The following is an 18,524-nucleotide window of genomic DNA, read 5'->3' as shown; positions in this document are numbered from 1 at the left end:
GCCCTCCTGTGCAGCAGAGCCGCCCACAGTGTCTTGAACTTGGCTGCTGCTGCCTTCCCCTGGTGAGCCATCTCCCCCAGCAGTATCCAAAGCGGTATATCTGTTTTGGAGGGAGATGACTGCAGGGGAGTCCTGCACTGCCTTCCTACTCCAAATATTTGTATTTGTGTAAATTTCCACAGCACTGTCTCCCCATTTTTGTTATATGCACCTGGCATTGTGTCTCTCCCCACACCCCTTCCCTCATTTCTAATATAAGCCAAGAGTCTGCCCTAATTCTAGTATAAACCCAACATGTTTCCAACTATTACTAGTATATCAATTGCGCAGTATTGCTCCCGTTTTCTACAATCCTGCCTCCCGCACACAACTTGTATCACACATAGCAATATCTCTCCTATTTCAGGGCACTGTGTTTCCACTGTGATTGTAATATATATGTGGCATCATACCCACATACATATAACATCCCTAGCATTGAAGCACTGACCACACTCGATCAGCTCCGCTGGGCAGGCCACATAGTTCGCATGCCACACACGAGGCTCCCTAAGCAATTGCTCTATACGGAGATCCTTCACGGCAAACGAGCCAAAGGTGGGCAGCGGAATCGTTACAAGGACACCCTCAAAGCCTTCCTGATAAAGTGCGACATCACCACTGACACCTGGGAGTCCCTGGCCGAAGACCGCCCTAGGTGGAGAAAGTGCATCGGGGAGGGCGCTGAGCTCTTCGAATCTCAATGCCGCGAGCGTGAAGAGGTCAGGCTCGGGCAGTGGAAGGAGCGTGCGGCAAATCAGTCCCACCCCTCCTTCCCCCGACGAATGTCTGTCCCACCTGTGACAGGATCTGTGGCTCTCGCATTGGACAGTTCAGCCACCTAAGGACTCACTTTGGGAGTGGAAGCAAGTCTTCCTCGATTCCGAGGGACTGCCTATGATGATGAGGTGGCGACATATTTCCCTACAGGCATCGCACTGCCTCCCTTCTCCATTTCTAGTGTATACATAGCACCAATTCCCCTCCACTTCCTACATATATATTGTGGCATTATCACTGCTGTATGTCTAGTATACACGCAGCTCTATCTTTCCTCTTGTATTGAGAATATTCTGGGAGTTTTTTTATTCGTTCCGGGATGTGGGCGTTGCTGGCAAGACCAGAATTTATTGCCCATCCTTAATTGCCCTTGAGAAGGCGGTGGTGAGCCGCCACCTTGAACCGCTGCAGTCTGTGTGGTGAAGGTCTCTCACAGTGCTGTTAGAGAGAGAATTCCAGGATTTTGATCCAGCGATGCTGAAGGAACAGCAATATATTTCCAAGTCCGGATGGTGTGTAACTTCAAGGGAAACTTGCAGGTGATGGTGTTCCCATGTGTCTGCTGCCCTTGTCCTTCCTGATAGAAAAGGTCACAGGTTGAGGAAGTGCTGCCGAAGGAGCCTTGGCGAGTTGCTGCAGTGCATCTTGTGGGTGGTACACACTGCAGCCACGGTGCGCCGGTGGTGGAGGGAGTGAGTGTTTAAGGTGGTGGATGGGGTGCCAATCAAGCGAGCTACTTTGTCCTAGATGGTGTCAAGTTTCGTGAGTGTTGGAGCTGCACTCATCCAGGCAAGTGGAGAGTATTCCATCACACTCCTGACTTGTGCCTTGTAGATGGTGGAAAGGCTTTGGGGAGTCAGGAGGTGAGACACTTGCCGCAGAATACCCAGCCTCTGACCCACTCCATGATGCCACACTCCCTCAGTTGTTGCCTTGATGTCAAGAGAAGTCACTCTGGCCTCACCTCTGACATTCAGCTCTTTTGTCCATGTTTGGACCTAAGCTGTAATGAGATTTGGAGCCGAGTGGTCCTGCCAGGTCCCAAACTGAGCATCGGCACGCAGGTTATAGTGAGTAAGTGCTGCTTGATAACACTGTCAATGACACCTTCCATCACTTTGCTGATGAGTGAGAGTAGACTGACGGGGCAGTAATTGGTCGGATTGGATTTGTCTTGCTTTTCGTGGACAGGACAAACCTGGGCAGTTTTCCACATTGCCAGGTAGATGCCAGTGTTGTAGCTGTGCTGGAACAGCTTAGCTACAGGCGCAGCTAGTTCTGGAGCACAAGTCTTCAGCACGACAGCGGGGATATTGTCGGGCCCATAGCCTTTGCTGTATCCAATGCGTTCCACTGTTTCTTGATATCATGTGGAGTGAATCGAATTGGCTGTAGACTGGCTTCTGTGATGGTGGGGACCTCAGGAGGAGGCCCATACGGATCATCCGCTCGGCACTTCTGGCTGGAGATGGTTGTAAACGCTTCAGCCTTGTCTTTTGCACTCGCGTGTTGGACTCCGCCATCATCAAGGATGGGGATATTCATGGAGCCGCCCCCTCCCGTTAGTTGTTTAATTGTCCACCGCCATTCACGACTGAATGTGGCAGGACTGCAGAGCTTTGATCTGAACCGTTGATTGTGGGATCTATTAGCTCTGTCTATAGCATGCTGCTTCTGCTGTTTAGCATGCATGTAGTCCTGCGTTGCAGCTTCCCCAGATTGGTGCCTCATTTTTAGGTACGCCTAGTGCTCCTCCTGTCATGTTCGTCTGCACTCCTGATTGAACCAGGGTTGATGGTAATGGTAGAGTGTGGGATATGCTGGGCCATGAGGTTGCAGATTGTGTTGGAATACATTTCTGCTGCTGCTGATGGCCCACAGCGCCTCCTGGATACCCAGTTTTGAGCTGCTAAATCTGTTTTGAATCTATCTCATTTAGCAAGGTGGTACACAACACAACACGATGAATGGTGTCCTCAGTGTGAAGACGGGACTTCGTCTCCACAACGACTGTGTGGTGGTTACTGTCACCATTGCTGTCATGGACAGGTGCATCTGTGACAGGTAGATTGATGAGGACGAGGTCAAGTGCGGTTTTCTTTCGTGTTGGTTCACCTGCCATAGGCCCGGTCTGGCAGCTATGTCCTTCAGGGCTCGGTCAGTAGTGATGCTACCGAGCCACTTTTGGTGATGGGCATTGAAGTCCCCCACCCAGAGTACATTCTGTGCCCTTGATACCCTCAGTGTTTCTTTCAAGTGGTGTTCAATATGGAGAAGTATTAATACTATGTGTATTGGTATTTCACTCTGCTCACCTCTCCACCCCTTCCACTCCCCCACCCCCCAAAAGTGTAACGCTCTGTATTTTAGAAGCACATAAACAGGAGCAGGAGTAGCCCATTCGGCCCCTCGAGCCTGCTCCGCTATTTGATAAGATCATGGCTGATCTTCTACCTCAACTCCACGTTCCTGCACTGTTCCCTTATCCCTTGATTCCCTTAGTGTCCAAATATCTAAGTCTTGAACATACTCAGCGACTGAGCATCCACAGTCCTTTGGGACAGATAATTCCAAAGATTCACAACCCTCTGAGTGAAGAAATTCCTCCTTATCGCAGTCCTAAATGGCCGACCCCTTATCCTGAGACTATGCTCCCTAGTTCTGGAGTCTCCAGCCAGGTTGAAACAACCTCGCAGCATCTACCCGGTCAATCCCCCTCAGAGTCTATGTTTCAATGAGATCATCTCTTATTTGTCTTGACTCTGGAGAATATTGGCCCATTCTACTCTGTATTTTAGGTGGTGGTGCCTTGTTTTGTTGGTGGGGCTAAGTAGTTTTATACTGTCCTACTCACTGACTTGTATGTTCACAAGGGAAGTTTGTGGCTCTCAAGCAGCACATTGCTTGGAAATCTGACACTGTCTGGAATTTGTACTCTAGTACATTGTCTCCAAATATTGTTATACTCCATGAAACTGCCACGGTCTATTTTGAGAGACAACTAACCTTGTCTTCGCCTGCACCCTGTTATTATGCTACCCAACATACAGGAGGAGGGAAACTTCTCTCTGCCTTTTACAGCTAACATTTCAGTTACCGTAGTAACGAGGCTGCTAGGATACAGGTTTCACATCATTTGAGTATTAAAACGTCTCGAGGGAGATGCTGCTCTGAAACTGAGAACAGCTGAAGAGCTGGGTAGCTAGTCTCAAATGCAGAGTGACTCGGGAGTTGGGTAAGCAGTCAGTGACTCAGAGCCACGGAGGGCTGTCTGCTGCTAGAGTGGCTGAGAAGGAGCTTGGGCAGTTTGAATCCCAAACGGTCGGAGGCAGTGCAGTGACTGTCGGGAGCTCCATATGGCTGAGTGACCACTGTGGCCAAGAAGGTGCATCGGCCATCAAAGCCGAACCAAAATCACTCTTACAGCTTACTCCTATTTGTAAAGTAGTTCCTTCAATACTTTTTTTCCGGGCGAGTTCATAATAAAATGAGGACAAATATTTTTAAATATATAAACTAAATAATTCAACAATTAAAAAAAAAAAAATCCCCAATGGTAATTTGGAGGTTGAGTGTAGGGATAGATGGGAGACTTGAATTGGATGGAGCTGATGCTAGAGGTTCCCTGGACACAGCATCGATAGAGCTGGTGTTGGAGGGTCCCTGGACACAGCATCGATAGAGCTGGTGTTGGAGGGTCCCTGGACACAGCATCGATAGAGCTGGTGCTGGAGGGTCCTGGTCACAGCATCAATAGAGCTGGTGCTGGAGGGTCCTGGACACAGCATCGATAGAGCTGGTGTTGGAGGGTCCTGGACACAGCATCGATAGAGCTGGTGCTGGAGGGTCCCTGGACACAGCATCGATAGAGCTGGTGCTGGAGGGTCCTGGTCACAGCATCAATAGAGCTGGTGCTGGAGGGTCCTGGACACAGCATCGATAGAGCTGGTGCTAGAGGGTCCTGGACACAGCATCGATAGAGCTGGTGTTGGAGGGTCCTGGACACAGCATCGATAGAGCTGGTGCTGGAGGGCCCCCGGACACAGCATCGATAGAGCTGGTGCTAGAGGGTCCTGGACACAGCATCGATAGAGCTGGTGTTGGAGGGCCCCCAGACACAGCATCGATAGAGCTGGTGTTGGAGGGTCCCTGGACACAGCATCGATAGAGCTGGTGCTGGAGGGTCCTGGACACAGCATCGATAGAGCTGGTGCTAGAGGGTCCCTGGACACAGCATCGATAGAGCTGGTGTTGGAGGGTCCCTGGACACAGCATCGATAGAGCTGGTGTTGGAGGGTCCCTGGACACAGCATCGATAGAGCTGGTGCTAGAGGGTCCCTGGACACAGCATCGATAGAGCTGGTGCTGGAGGATATTTGGACACAGCATCGATAGAGCTGGTGCTGGAGGGCCCCCGGACACAGCATCGATAGAGCTGGTGCTAGAGGGTCCCTGGACACAGCATCGATAGAGCTGGTGCTAGAGGGTCCCTGGACACAGCATCGATAGAGCTGGTGCTAGAGGATCTCTGGACACAGCATCGATAGAGCTGGTGTTGGAGGATATTTGGACACAGCATCGATAGAGCTGGTGCTAGAGGATATTTGGACACAGCATCGATAGAGCTGGTGCTGGAGGATATTTGGACACAGCATCGATAGAGCTGGTGCTGGAGGATATTTGGACACAGCATCGATAGAGCTGGTGCTGGAGGGTCCCTGGACACAGCATCGATAGAGCTGGTGCTAGAGGATCTCTGGACACAGCATCGATAGAGCTGGTGCTGGAGGGCCCCCGGACACAGCATCGATAGAGCTGGTGCTAGAGGATATTTGGACACAGCATCGATAGAGCTGGTGCTGGAGGATATTTGGACACAGCATCGATAGAGCTGGTGTTGGAGGGTCCCTGGACACAGCATCGATAGAGCTGGTGCTAGAGGATCCTGGACACAGCATCAATAGAGCTGGTGTTGGAGGGTCCCTGGACACAGCATCGATGGAGCTGGTGTTGGAGGGTCCCTGGACACAGCATCGATGGAGCTGGTGTTGGAGGGTCCCTGGACACAGCATCGATGGAGCTGGTGTTGGAGGATATTTGGACACAGCATCGATAGAGCTGGTGTTGGAGAGTCCCTGGACACAGCATCGATAGAGCTGGTGCTAGAGGGTCCCTGGACACAGCATCGATGGAGCTGGTGCTGGAGGGTCCCTGGACACAGCATCGATGGAGCTGGTGTTGGAGGGTCCCTGGACACAGCATCGATAGAGCTGGTGTTGGAGGGTCCTGGACACAGCATCGATAGAGCTGGTGCTGGAGGGCCTCCGGACACAGCATCGATAGAGCTGGTGTTGGAGGGTCCCTGGACACAGCATCGATGGAGCTGGTGTTGGAGGATATTTGGACACAGCATCGATAGAGCTGGTGCTGGAGGGTCCCTGGACACAGCATCGATAGAGCTGGTGCTAGAGGGTCCCTGGACACAGCATCGATAGAGCTGGTGTTGGAGGGTCCCTGGACACAGCATCGATAGAGCTGGTGCTGGAGGGTCCCTGGACACAGCATCGATAGAGCTGGTGTTGGAGGGTCCCTGGACACAGCATCGATAGAGCTGGTGTTGGAGGATATTTGGACACAGCATCGATAGAGCTGGTGCTGGAGGATATTTGGACACAGCATCGATAGAGCTGGTGCTGGAGGATATTTGGACACAGCATCGATAGAGCTGGTGTTGGAGGGTCCCTGGACACAGCATCGATAGAGCTGGTGTTGGAGGGTCCCTGGACACAGCATCGATAGAGCTGGTGTTGGAGGATATTTGGACACAGCATCGATAGAGCTGGTATTAGAGGGTCCCTGGACACAGCATCGATAGAGCTGGTGTTGGTGGGTCCCTGGACACAGCAGAACAGAGAAAAGCAGGAGGAGCACAGCAGATGGGAAGAAAGAGTTGGCGTAGCAATAAACTTGTTTCGGGGAGCGAGAGCAAGGAACCTGGCTGTTTTCAATCCCGTTTGATGTGACCGCTGTTGGTATACAGTGACGACACCAAACACTACAGGAAGTACCAGACACAGTCTCCGTGTACAGCCTACGTGTACAAAACACAATCCTGTAAATCTCAGATAAAATTGCCAGGTTTCAGGAAATTGTGCAAGTTTTCAAATCTGTCCAATTTCAAGTGAAAATTGATCAGTGACAATTTCAGGCTCTAGGAATTTGACGATCAGTAAAAAGTGAAAGTGGGGAACTCTGCAATCAGCAACGCTCCATCCAGCCGATGATCACCCAGCGGAGGCAGGGAGGTTGGAATGACATTGAGCACCACAATTCAAATCCATGACCTGTAACACAGCAACAGGCCATTCGGCCCACTTAATTTGTGATGAAGTTTACCTCCTCTGCAAGCAATAAGTCCTAATCCCATTTATCCATCTTGTTTCCAAATCCCTTCATCCACCTATCCAATCTAGTCTAACCTTCTGATGTCGAGAGGAGTGCTGTACCACTGGGTTGATCAGTGCATGGATTAAAGTGCCTTTAGATCAAGCAAAGCATCATACATGACAACTTAGGATAGGGTTACCAACCCTCCAGGATTGGCCTGGAGTCTCCAGGAATTGAAGATAAATCTCCAGGATACTGCTGCGAGCGACGTCCGGGAGAAAGATCATGGGCATTGAAAACAATCTGTGGAAAAAAGTCTTGAAAAAAAGACTGTTCGACTAGGTGGGGCTGGATGTTACATGATGAAACCTCCAGGAATGCGTCCAGCCAGAGTTGGCAAGCCTAACTTAGGAAACGAGCAAAAAATGACAAACAAGCTATCACAGTGCTTTTTAAAAAAAAACAGGATAACTCAAAAACCTACCTAAATAAAGGCCATATGACCTATGAAGACAATGAGTTAGACTGAAAGTGCAGTAAGTTAAACTGCATATGTGTGTGTATATAATACACACACACACACACACACACACACACGTACATATACATATTTATACACACACACACGTACATATACATATTTATACACACACACACACACATGCACATACACTATATATATCTGAGAGAATTCTGTAATCAGATTGGTTCATATTTGTAGCATTTGTTAGCCATTTCAGCTACTAAAGTAGAAATAACTAGAGCTTTAATACATGTATGTATTTATCAGGCATTTTAGTACAAGGTTGTCAATCACACTAATGTTTCCAAGTTGGGAGAATAGCAGTCGGGGAACCTCCTCTACTTAACTATGGATAGAAAGTTATACCAATATTGACAACTTCCAATCGGACTGAAAAAGAACTGTTTCTTGTGAAATGCACTATCAGTTTAAAAAGAAAGAACCAGCATTGTTACAGCACCTTTCAGGACCTCTATGTCCGACAGCGGTTCACAGCCAATGAAGTGCCTTTTGAAGTGTGTACTGTAATGTAGGAAACACGACGGCTAATTTGCGCACAAATTTCTCTCAGAGCAATGAGATAATGACCAGAAAATGTGTTATTTTTTAGATGATGTTGGTTGAGGGATAAATATTGGCTAGAACTTTCCTGCTCCTCTTTGAAATAGTGCCATGGGATCTGTTACGCCCTCCTGAGAGGGCAGACGGGGCCTTGCTTTAACGTCTCATCCGACAGACGGCACCTCCGACAGTTCAGCGCTCCCTCAGTACTGCATTGGAGTGTCAGCCTAGATTATGTGCTCAATTCACGGACTTCTGATTCGGGCAAGAGCGCTACCCACCGAGCTGCTGTTAACACCTGAAAATCTGATGGTTGGCGTGTATGAAGCATTCTTTTGTGACCGTTTTGTTCGTGTTTGGTCTCCTTGCTTCTCGCCCTCCCTATAACAATTCCAGGTTGGGCGTTTTTCCCTACAGAGCCACCACTAACTCAGTCCCAGCAGGCCGTGTAATGGTACAATAGTATTTGAGGACTGAAATTTAGATCTAATCTGTGAGGGTGGAGAGGAGAGCAGGTTGGTAGTGGTGGAGGATAGAATTAAACAGCGAGTCGCTGCAATGTGTTTGAGTAGGAGATATTTATTGTAGTTGGGAGATAAATGGGTATGGTTTGCATGTCAGTATTTAGTGACCTGTGGTCATTTTGTTGCAATGTGGTCACGAGGATGTTAATGTGTAATGAGGAACGGTGAGAGATCGTGGCGGAGGAACAGTGAGAGATCGTGGCGGAGGTGTGGCAAATGAGGGTATGGGGCCCAGAAGAGGCGAGAGCCCAGGGGCAGCACGGGCCAGCCCACACTGCGATATGTGTACGCACTAGGTCTGTGCAGCAGAGCAGGTCTCCAGTCGTCCTGGTTAACCCTTGCCACTGGATAAAGGCCTAGCTCTGTCAAGCCCGTGTGGTGGCTGGTGTGCAACGGTCATCACACGTTTTTAAAAAAAATCCACGCACAGACATCTTCCACCCCTTCAATGGGAGTTCAGGACCTGGAATATCGGGTCCTTCATTGAAACAATTGTGAACTCATATGACCACCTATGATGAATGTGTAATGAGGGTTATTTTAACTTCTGACTTCAATAGAAAGGAAATGGGGAGAGGTGTATCATGGGTGGAAGGTCCAATATCGACTGCTTTACATATCGCCAAAAATGAAATTACCTCCATGGTGTGTGTGAAATTTCCATTGCGTGTCCACTGGTACCGGACAAGCAGGGCATGTTTCGGACTGAGGGTGACCAGCAGCGGCAATGGTAACCACAAGGGGTGGCTGAGGCCAAGTTGTTGGATCTACTTAACCAGCCAGATGGTGAAATGAGAAAATGGTAGGGTTGGTACTGTAGAAGGGTGCAATAAAATAGGTTGCAAGGCTTCCTGCATCCCAATATAATGCAGTGGTTGTGGCACTCGAGTAGTAACTCGGAGGGTGAGAGTATAATTCCCACTATTAACTAGTTGTGTCATTGAATTCAATACATCTGGTAATTTGTGAAAAACTGAGCATGAAAGCTGTCGGATTATCATAAAACTCAACTGCTGTATCAATATCCTTCAGGGAAGGGAATCTATCACACATACCCAGTCACGCATGCAGGGTTTATTCTTAATGCCCTTTGAAGTAGTCTAGCGAGCCGCTCAGTTGTTTTAAAAAAAAAACATGAATCGCTACAACGACAACAGCAACTCGTATTTATATAGCACTGTTAACATAGTTAAACGCCCCAAGGCGCTTCGTGGGAGCAATTCTCAAACAAAATTTGACAGAGCCACAAGATATTGGGACAAGTCATCAAACGCTTGATCAAAGAAGAAGATTTTAAGAAGCATCTTGGAGGAGGAGAGAGGGGTGGAGAGGTGGAGAGGTTTAGGGAGGGATTTCCAGAACTTGGGACCTAGACAGCTGAAGATCACCGGTGAAGCAAAGAAAATCGGGGATGCCCAAGAGGGCCAGAATTCGAGGAGAGCAGATATCTCGGAGGGTTGTTGGGGCAGGAGGAGGTTGCAGAAATCGGGAAGGACGAGACCATGGAGGGATTTGAGGACGAGGATCAGAATTGTAAAATGGAGGTGTTGCCGGACCAGGAGCCAATGTAGGTCAGCGAGCACAGAGATGAGTTTGGAGCAGCATTTATAGGTGAAAGCCCACCAGTACCTTCTCGGGGCAACTAAGGATTAGGCTTTCCCGTGTCCACTGCGTCTGCACAACAAATGTGTTTTTTTTAAACATGTAGCCTTATGAGTTTGAATTTGGAAAGCACTGAACCTTTTTGTACCTTTTTGATCTTCCAAACACGTATTGTGGCTGGAGAGAGTATTTTGAACTGTGTTGAAGCACCGTTGGTTACAGTTCAATCACTCAGCAAGAGTAATTTGGGTCAATGAATTAAGAGTATCCACAGTAAGTGTATTGAAACATTAAACCCTGTTGGCTTAACTGCCTTATAAACCTTACTTTGTAGAACATTTACTACGCAGCGAGTTGTTATGATCTAGAATGCACTGCTTGAAATGATGATGGAAGCAATTTCAATGTAACTCGAAAGGAAATTGGCTAAATACTTGACAAGGAGAAACTTGCAGAGCTGTGGATAAAGAGCAGGGAAGTGGGACTAATGGATAACTCTTTCAAAGAGCCGGCACAGACAATTGGGCCAAACGGCCTCCTTCTGTGTTGTATCATTCTGTGATTCTATCATGTGCTCGTGGAGCAACGGCAAACAAACAAAAGTCTAATGAAAGACCATTTGATTACATTGTGCTCTCCCCCATCAAAAAGAACTGTTTTTAAACACTATAAACTGAATTTTTTTTAAATTAAATTTAAATCTCTAGTTATGATGGAAATGGCTGTATAAACGGCATGTTCCATGAACAGGCTGACGAGGAGGAGCAGGAAATGATGCTGAAATCTGCTGCAGCCAGTTAATGATGGCGAGCGATGATTGTTGGACTGCAGCAGCTCGGGAGTGTTTGATGCAATGTGCCTGCTGCACACTCAGCATTACCTGACCTGCCAGATTAGTCTAAATCCACAGCAAAATAAATCCATTTGAAGACATTTCTTTTAGTACACTGTGACATCTGTAAACAAGATGTTTATTGAGAGTGTGCCAAGTGGTTTAATCAGACACCAGAGTTACAAATATGGAAATGCTAATTAGGTTATTAAGTGCCGATAGTTTCACATGCTGTAAGATAGTGTCCTTATTATCGGTTCCCCCTTGTTTTAACTCTTCATTTTTTTTTCTCTCCATTTTTTGCAGGACATCACCTCATCGGTGGATGACTGGCACCAAGGAACGAATGTTGATTAAAGTTACCGACCGGGAACCAAGTTACCTCTTGCATCAGGGTAATGGGAATGCCGAGAACCAGCCAGGGACGCGACCTCGTCGGCCTTCGGGGCACCAGCTGCCTCACGCCCACAGCTTTGCGTCGGACAGTGACAACCAGGTCTTCTTCACTGAACGCAAGCCCTCCCCTTACCTGAAAAGGGCGGAGCACATTGGTGGCTGTTCCCCAGTGTCCGCCAGAGGGGAACCCTATCACTCTCCCATCCATTACCAGCACAGAAAGTACTCCTTTGAATCCCAGCCCTCATCTCCTCGCTATGGCTACGAGCCTCCTCTTTACGAGGAGCCCCCCGTTGAATATCAGGCTCCGATCTACGATGAGCCGCCCATGGAGGTACAGTGCGAGGGGTTGGGCCACTACAAAGCAGGGTCGCCTCAGAAGTCCCCAGTTCGGAAACCGCACCCGATGCTTCACTCTCCCAAACAGGGCCAGAACTCTCCTTATCAACATCTGGTGTTAACGAAACAAAAATGCCCAGAGAAATCCATGAGCTTAGAATACAGTCCGGCGGGCAAAGAACTTGTGAAGCAGCTGGTGTACGTGGAGCAATCCGGCTCGAGCCCAAAATTCAAATCCAGTACCAAACATCGGTATTCACCGAGTGCGACGTCCACGATTTCTTACACATTACAGCACAGCCATTCGTTGGTGAGAGACTTTCAGCGTTCCGAGTCGAGATCTACCGACTACAATGGCCTGGAAGGGTCTGACGCCAGGTACAGTCACCAGGGCAGCCAGCTGGTACACGAGGACTCCATGTCCTGGTCCAGCCAGCACGACTCGTTGTCCTCAATCGGCTACTCCCCGAACACGAGGAAAAGGAAAAGCCGGAAGCCCTCGCTGACGCAGGAGACTTGCGGCGTGGTCGGGGAGAGCTGCGGCGAGATGAGCCCGGTGCCCGAGCGGCTGCTGGCGGAGGAGCGGCACTCTCCCCTCGACAAGCCTCAGATGAGCCAGACCGACAACAAGAGTGTCGAGGCGGAGCTGCTGCGGGGCTACCCCGACGTCCACATGACCCAGGCGAGGCTGGCCCGGGAGGCTCAACAACTGCATCACATCAAGCAGCGGAGCAGCTGGGACTCACAGAAAGAAGTGTCTGGCTACGAGAGCGACGGGGCCCTTCCTTTACCTATGCCGGGCCCCGTGGTCCGGGCTTTCAGCGAGGACGAAGCACTGGCTCAGCAGGAGAGCAAACACTGGAAAAGGAACACTTTTGAAAAGCTCGGCTTCCCTCAAGTGCTGTTGGAAAAGAGTGTTTCTGTACAGACTAACTTGGCTTCACCAGAGCCTTATTTGCACCCATCGCAGGTAGGTCTTCAGCACAACCAGTATCAAAAAAGATGAGAGTGTAACTAACGTTTAGGAAAAAAGAAAGTCACACACAGTATTTCCCCGCCCCCCGCTCTGCTCATCAAGGTGTGTAGGATGGTGGGTTAGAACATTTTACCATTTATTTTGTGCCCAGTGTCGCCATTGAGCATTCACAGACCAAATGCAAAATGGGATTAATAGAGTAAAACACTCTATGCTCCACATAAACAATTTTTTTTGAGAAGAACAGCTACTGCTGCCCCAACTGGAAAAGCAATTTATAATTTAAATGGAGAAAAATTGCAAAGTGCTGCAGTGCAGAAGGACCTGGGGGGGGGTCCTTGTGCATGAAACACAAAAAGTTAGTATGCAGGTGCAGCAAGTGATCAGGAAGGCAAATGGAATATTGGCCTTTATTGCAAGGGGGGTGGAATATAAAAGCAGAGAAGTCCTGCTGCCCTTGTCCTTCCAGGTGGTAGAGGTCACGGGTTTGGAGGTGCTGTCAAAGAAACATTGGCGAGTTGCTGCATTGCATCTTGTAGATGGTACACACTGCAGCCACGGTGCGCCGGTGGTGGGGGAAGTGAATGTTTAAGATGGTGGATGGTCTGCCAATCAAGCCAGCTGCTTTGTCCTGGATGGTGTCAAGCTTGAGTGTTGTTGGAGCTGCACTCATCCAGGCACGTGAAGAATATTCCAACATACTCCTGACTTGTGCCTTTATAAATGGTGGAAAGGCTTTGGGGAGTCAGAAGGTGAGTCACTCGCCGCGGAATGCCCAGCCTCTGACCTGCTCTGGTAGCCACAGATACTGGCCAATGGTGATCTCTCGGATGTTGATGGTGAAGGATTCAATGATGGTAATGCCATGAGTGTGAAGGGAGGTGGTTAAACTCTCGCTTGTTGGAGATGGGCATTGCCTGGCACTTGTGTGGTGTGACTGTTTGAACCCACTGTGCCAGCCAGCTGCCATCTAATTTTTTTTTTTGTATGTCATTTTGTAAACTAAATACAGCAAGGCTCCTCCAGATTTAGCGCGTGATCCCAGAAGCCAGTAAAGGTTTTGTTTTTGACGCAGTCTTAGTTTAATGCCCCTGAGGAAGATTGTTCTGCAGTGATGTTCCCATATTCCTTCAGAGCCATTTCAATACTATGTTAACTTGGTTTTTTTCATTCTGCTGATGCTATATTATATGGGAGGAAAAGCATTGTGTGAGGAGGACACAAAATCTGTAAAAGGACATCGACAAGCTAAGTGAGTGGGCAAAAATTTGGCAGATGAAGTATAATGTTGGAAAGTGTGAGGTCAAGCATTTTGGCAGAAAAAATCAAAGAGCAAGTTATTATTTAAATGGAGAAAGATTGCAAAGTGCTGCAGTACAGTGGGACCTGGGGGTACTTGTGCATGAAACACAAAAGGTTAGTATGCAGGTACAGCAAGTGATCAGGAAGGCCAATGGAATCTTGGTCTTTATTGCAAAGGGGATAGAGTATAAAAGCAGGGAAGTCTTGCTACAGTTGTACAGGGTATTGGTGAGGCCACACCTGGAATACTGCGTGCAATTTTGGTTTCCATATTTACGAAAGGATATACTTGCTTTGGAGGCAGTTCAGAGAAGGTTCACTAGGTTGATTCCTGGGATGAAGGGGATGACTTATGAGGAAAGTTTGAGTAGGTTGGGCCTCTACTCGTTGAAATTCAGAAGAATGAGAGGTGATTGGGAGCAGCAATGGGAGCGGGTGGACCTGTGAGGTAAGCGGCGGCAGCAGACCGCTTCAATAAAACCCGAGGCTCGAGGCCCCAGACCGGGAGTGGGTCGACCTGTGAGGGAAGTAGCGGCAGCTGGGTCAAAAGTAAAAGAAAGAAGTAAAAATAAATCGAAGTGTAATATCACAGTCAAGAGGGTAAGTGGTTTATTGGTGAGTACTTTTTCTTTTTGCTTTATCTTTTTTCTTTTTCTTATCAGTAAGTGACCTTTGGCATTGTTGCCAAATTAAGTTAATTTAAGGGTTGTCATGGCAGGAGAGCCCAGACCCATGTCATACTCCTCCTGTGCTATGTGAGCTGGAAATGTATCCAGCTGCAGCTCCTGTCAGACTGCATTGCAGCACTGGAGCTGCGCATGGATTCATTCTGGAGCATTTGCAATGCTGAGGATGTCGTGAATAGCACGTTTAGTGAGTTGGTCACACCGCAGGTAAAGATTACAAAGGCAGATAAGGGATGGGTGACCATCAGGTAGTGCAGGAGTCCCTTGCGGTCATCTCCCTCCAAAACAGATATACTACTTTCGATACTATTGGGGGAGATGGCTCATCAGGGGAAGGCAGCAGCAGCCAAGTTCATGGCACCAGGGGTGGCTCTGCTGCACAGGAGGGCAGGAGAAAGAGCGGGAGATCTATAGTAGGGGATTCTATTGTAAAGGGAATAGATAGGTGTTTCTACGGCCGCAATCGAGACTCCAGGATGGTATGTTGCCTCCCTGGTGCAAGGGTCAAGGATGTCTCGGAGCGGCTGCAGCGCATTCTGGCGGGGGAGGGTGAACAGCCAGTTGTCGTGGTGCATATAGGTAAAAAATGGGATGAGGTCCTACAAGCTGAATTTAGGGAGCAAAAAGTAGGACTTCAAAGGTAGTAATCACAGGATTGCTATCAGTGCCACGTGCTAGTCAGAATAGAAATAGCAGAATAGTTAAGACGAATACGTGGCTTGAGAAATGGTGCAAGGGGGAGGGATTAAAATTCCTGGGACATTGGAACCGGCTCTTGGGGGGGGTGGGGTGGGGAGGTGGTTGGGGGGGGTGGGGGAGGTGGGTGGGGGGTTGGGGGGGGGGGGTGGGACCAGTACAAACCGGACAGTCTGCACCTGGGCAGGACCGGAATCGATGTCCTAGGGGGAGTGTTTGCTAGTGCTGTTGGGGGGGGGGGGGGGGGGGGGTTAAACTAATATGGCAGAGGAATGGGAATCTATGTAGGGAGACAGAAGGAAGTAAAATGGGGACAGAAGCAAAAGGTAGAAAGGAGATGAGGAAAAGTGGAGGGCAGAAAAATCAAAAAGGGCCACATTACAACATAATTCTAAAAGGACAAAGAGTATTAAAAAAATAAGCGTGAAGGCTATGTGTCTCAAGGCGAGGAGCATTCGTAATAAGGTGAATGAATTAACTGCGCAGATAGCTGTTAAAAAATATGATGTAATTGGGATTACGGAGACATGACTCCAGGGTGACCACAGCTGGGAACTCAACATCCAGGGGTATTCAATATTCAGGAAGGATAGACAGAAAGAAAAAGGAGGTGGGGTAGCATTGCTGGTTAAAGAGGAGATTAACGCAATAGTAAGGAAGGACATTAGCTTGGATGATGTGGAATCTGTATGGGTAGAGCTGCGGAACACCAAAGGGCAGAAAACGCTAGTGGGAGTTGTGTACAGACCAGCAAACAGTAGTAGTGAGGTTGGGGATGGCATCAAACAGGAAATTAGGGATGCGTGCAATAAAGGTACAGCAGTTATCATGGGTGACTTTAATCTACATATAGATTGGGCTAACCAAACTGGTAGCAATACGATGGGGGAGGATTTCCTGGATTGTATTGGGGATGGTTTTCTAGACCAATATGTCGAGGAACGAACTAGAGAGCTGGCCATCCTAGACTGGGTGTTGTGTAATGAGAGAGGATTAATTAACAATCTTCTTGTGCGAGGCCCCATGGGGAAGAGTGACCATAATATGGTAGAATTCTTCATTAAGATGGAGAGTGACACAGTTAATTCAGAGACTAGGGGCCTGAACTTAAGGAAAGGTAACTTCGACGGTATGAAACATAGAAACGTAGAAAATAGGTGCAGGATATAGGCCCTTCGAGCCTGCAACATCATTCAATATGATCATGGCTGTTCATGCATTTCAGTACCCCATTCCTGCTTCCATACCCCTTGGTCCCTTTAGCCGTGAGCGCCACATCTAACTCCCTTTTGAATATATCTAATGAACTGGCCCCAACAACTTTCTGTGGTAGAGAATTCCACATGCCCACAACTCTGAGTGAATGAGACTTGAATTGGCGAGGATAGACTGGCAAATGATACTTAAAGGGTTGATGGTGGATAGGCAATGGTAGACATTTAAAGATCACATGGATGAACTTCAACAAGTGTACATCCCTGTCTGGTGTAAAAATAAAAGGGGGAAGGTGGCTCAACTGTGGCTAACAAGGGAAATTAGGGATAGTGTTAATCCAAGGGAGAGGCATATAAATTGGCCAGAAAAAGCAGCAAACCTGAGGACTGGGAGAAATTTAATAATTCAGCAGAGGAGGACAAAGGGTTTAATTAGGAGGGGAAAATAGAGTATGAGAGTAAGCTTGCAGGGAACATCATAACTGACTGCAAAAGCTTCTATAGATATGCGAAGAGAAAAAGATTAGTGAAAACAAATGTAGGTCCCTTGCAGTCAGGATCAGGTGAATTTATAATGGGGAACAAAGAAATGGCAGACCAATTGAACAAATACTTTGGTTCTGTCTTCACTAAGGAAGACACAAATAACCTTCCGGAAATACTAGGGGATCGAGGGTCTAGCGAGAAGGAGGAACTGAAGGAAATCCTTATTAGTCAGGAAATTGATGGGATTGAAGGCCGATAAATCCCCAGGGCCTTCATCCCAGTCTGCATCCCAGAATATTTAAGGAAGTGGCCCTAGAAATAGTGGATGCATTGGTGGTTATTTTCCAACATTCTATAGACTCTGGATCAGTTCCTATGGATTGAAGGGTAGCTAATGTAACCCCACTTTTTAAAAAAGGAGGGAGAGAGAAAACAGGGAATTATAGACCAGTTAGCCTGACATCGGTCATGGGGAAAATGTTGGAATCAATTATTAAAGATGTAATAGCAGCACATTTGGAAAGCAGTGACAGGATCGGTCCAAGTCAGCATGAATTTATGAAAGGGAAATCATGCTTGACAAATCTTCTAGAATTTTTTGAGGATGTAGACTGGACAAGGGAGAACCAGTGGATGTGGTGTATTTGGACTTTGAAAAGACTTTTGACAAGATCCCACACAAGAGATAAGTGTGCAAAATTAAAGCACATGGTATTGGGGGTAATGTATTGACGTGGATAGAGAACTGCTTCCTGTCTGCCAACCAAAGAGTAGGAATAAACGGGTCCTTTTCAGAATGGCAGGCAGTGACTAGTGGGGTACCGCAAGGTTCAGTGCTGGGCCCCAGCTATTTCCAATATACATTAATGATTTAGACGATAGAATTGAATGTAATATCTCCAAGTTTGCAGATGATACTAAGCTGGGTGGCAGTGTGAGCTGTGAGCTGTGAGGAGGATGCTAAGAGGCTGCAGGGTGACTTGGACAGGTTAGGTGAGTGGGCAAATGCATGGCAGATGCAGTATAATGTAGATAAATGTAAGGTTATCTACTTTGGTGGCAAAAACAGGAAAACAGAAAATTATCTGAATGGTGACAGATTAGGAAAAGGGGAGGTGCAACGAGACCTGGGTGTCATGGTACATCAGTCATTAAAAGTTGGCATGCAGGTACAGCAGGCG

General features: G+C 47.9%; 1 protein-coding gene across 5 annotated transcripts in view; it reads left to right on the top strand.

Annotated features, from left to right (window-relative positions):
- The window catches only part of arhgap39 (Rho GTPase activating protein 39), a 618,982-nt gene that overhangs the window by 384,458 nt on the left and 216,000 nt on the right, over positions 1-18,524 (top strand). For all 5 annotated transcript variants that reach the window (XM_070881793.1, XM_070881797.1, XM_070881792.1 and 2 more), the window contains one exon: positions 11,555-12,953. In XM_070881793.1, the coding sequence (XP_070737894.1) occupies positions 11,555-12,953 (1,399 nt within the window). The remainder of the gene's footprint in view (positions 1-11,554; positions 12,954-18,524) is intronic.

The sequence above is a fragment of the Pristiophorus japonicus genome, chromosome 5 (assembly GCF_044704955.1).
Source record: "Pristiophorus japonicus isolate sPriJap1 chromosome 5, sPriJap1.hap1, whole genome shotgun sequence".
In the NCBI taxonomy this organism is placed as follows: Eukaryota; Metazoa; Chordata; class Chondrichthyes; family Pristiophoridae; genus Pristiophorus; species Pristiophorus japonicus.
This window is presented reverse-complemented; position numbering and strand designations above follow the sequence as displayed.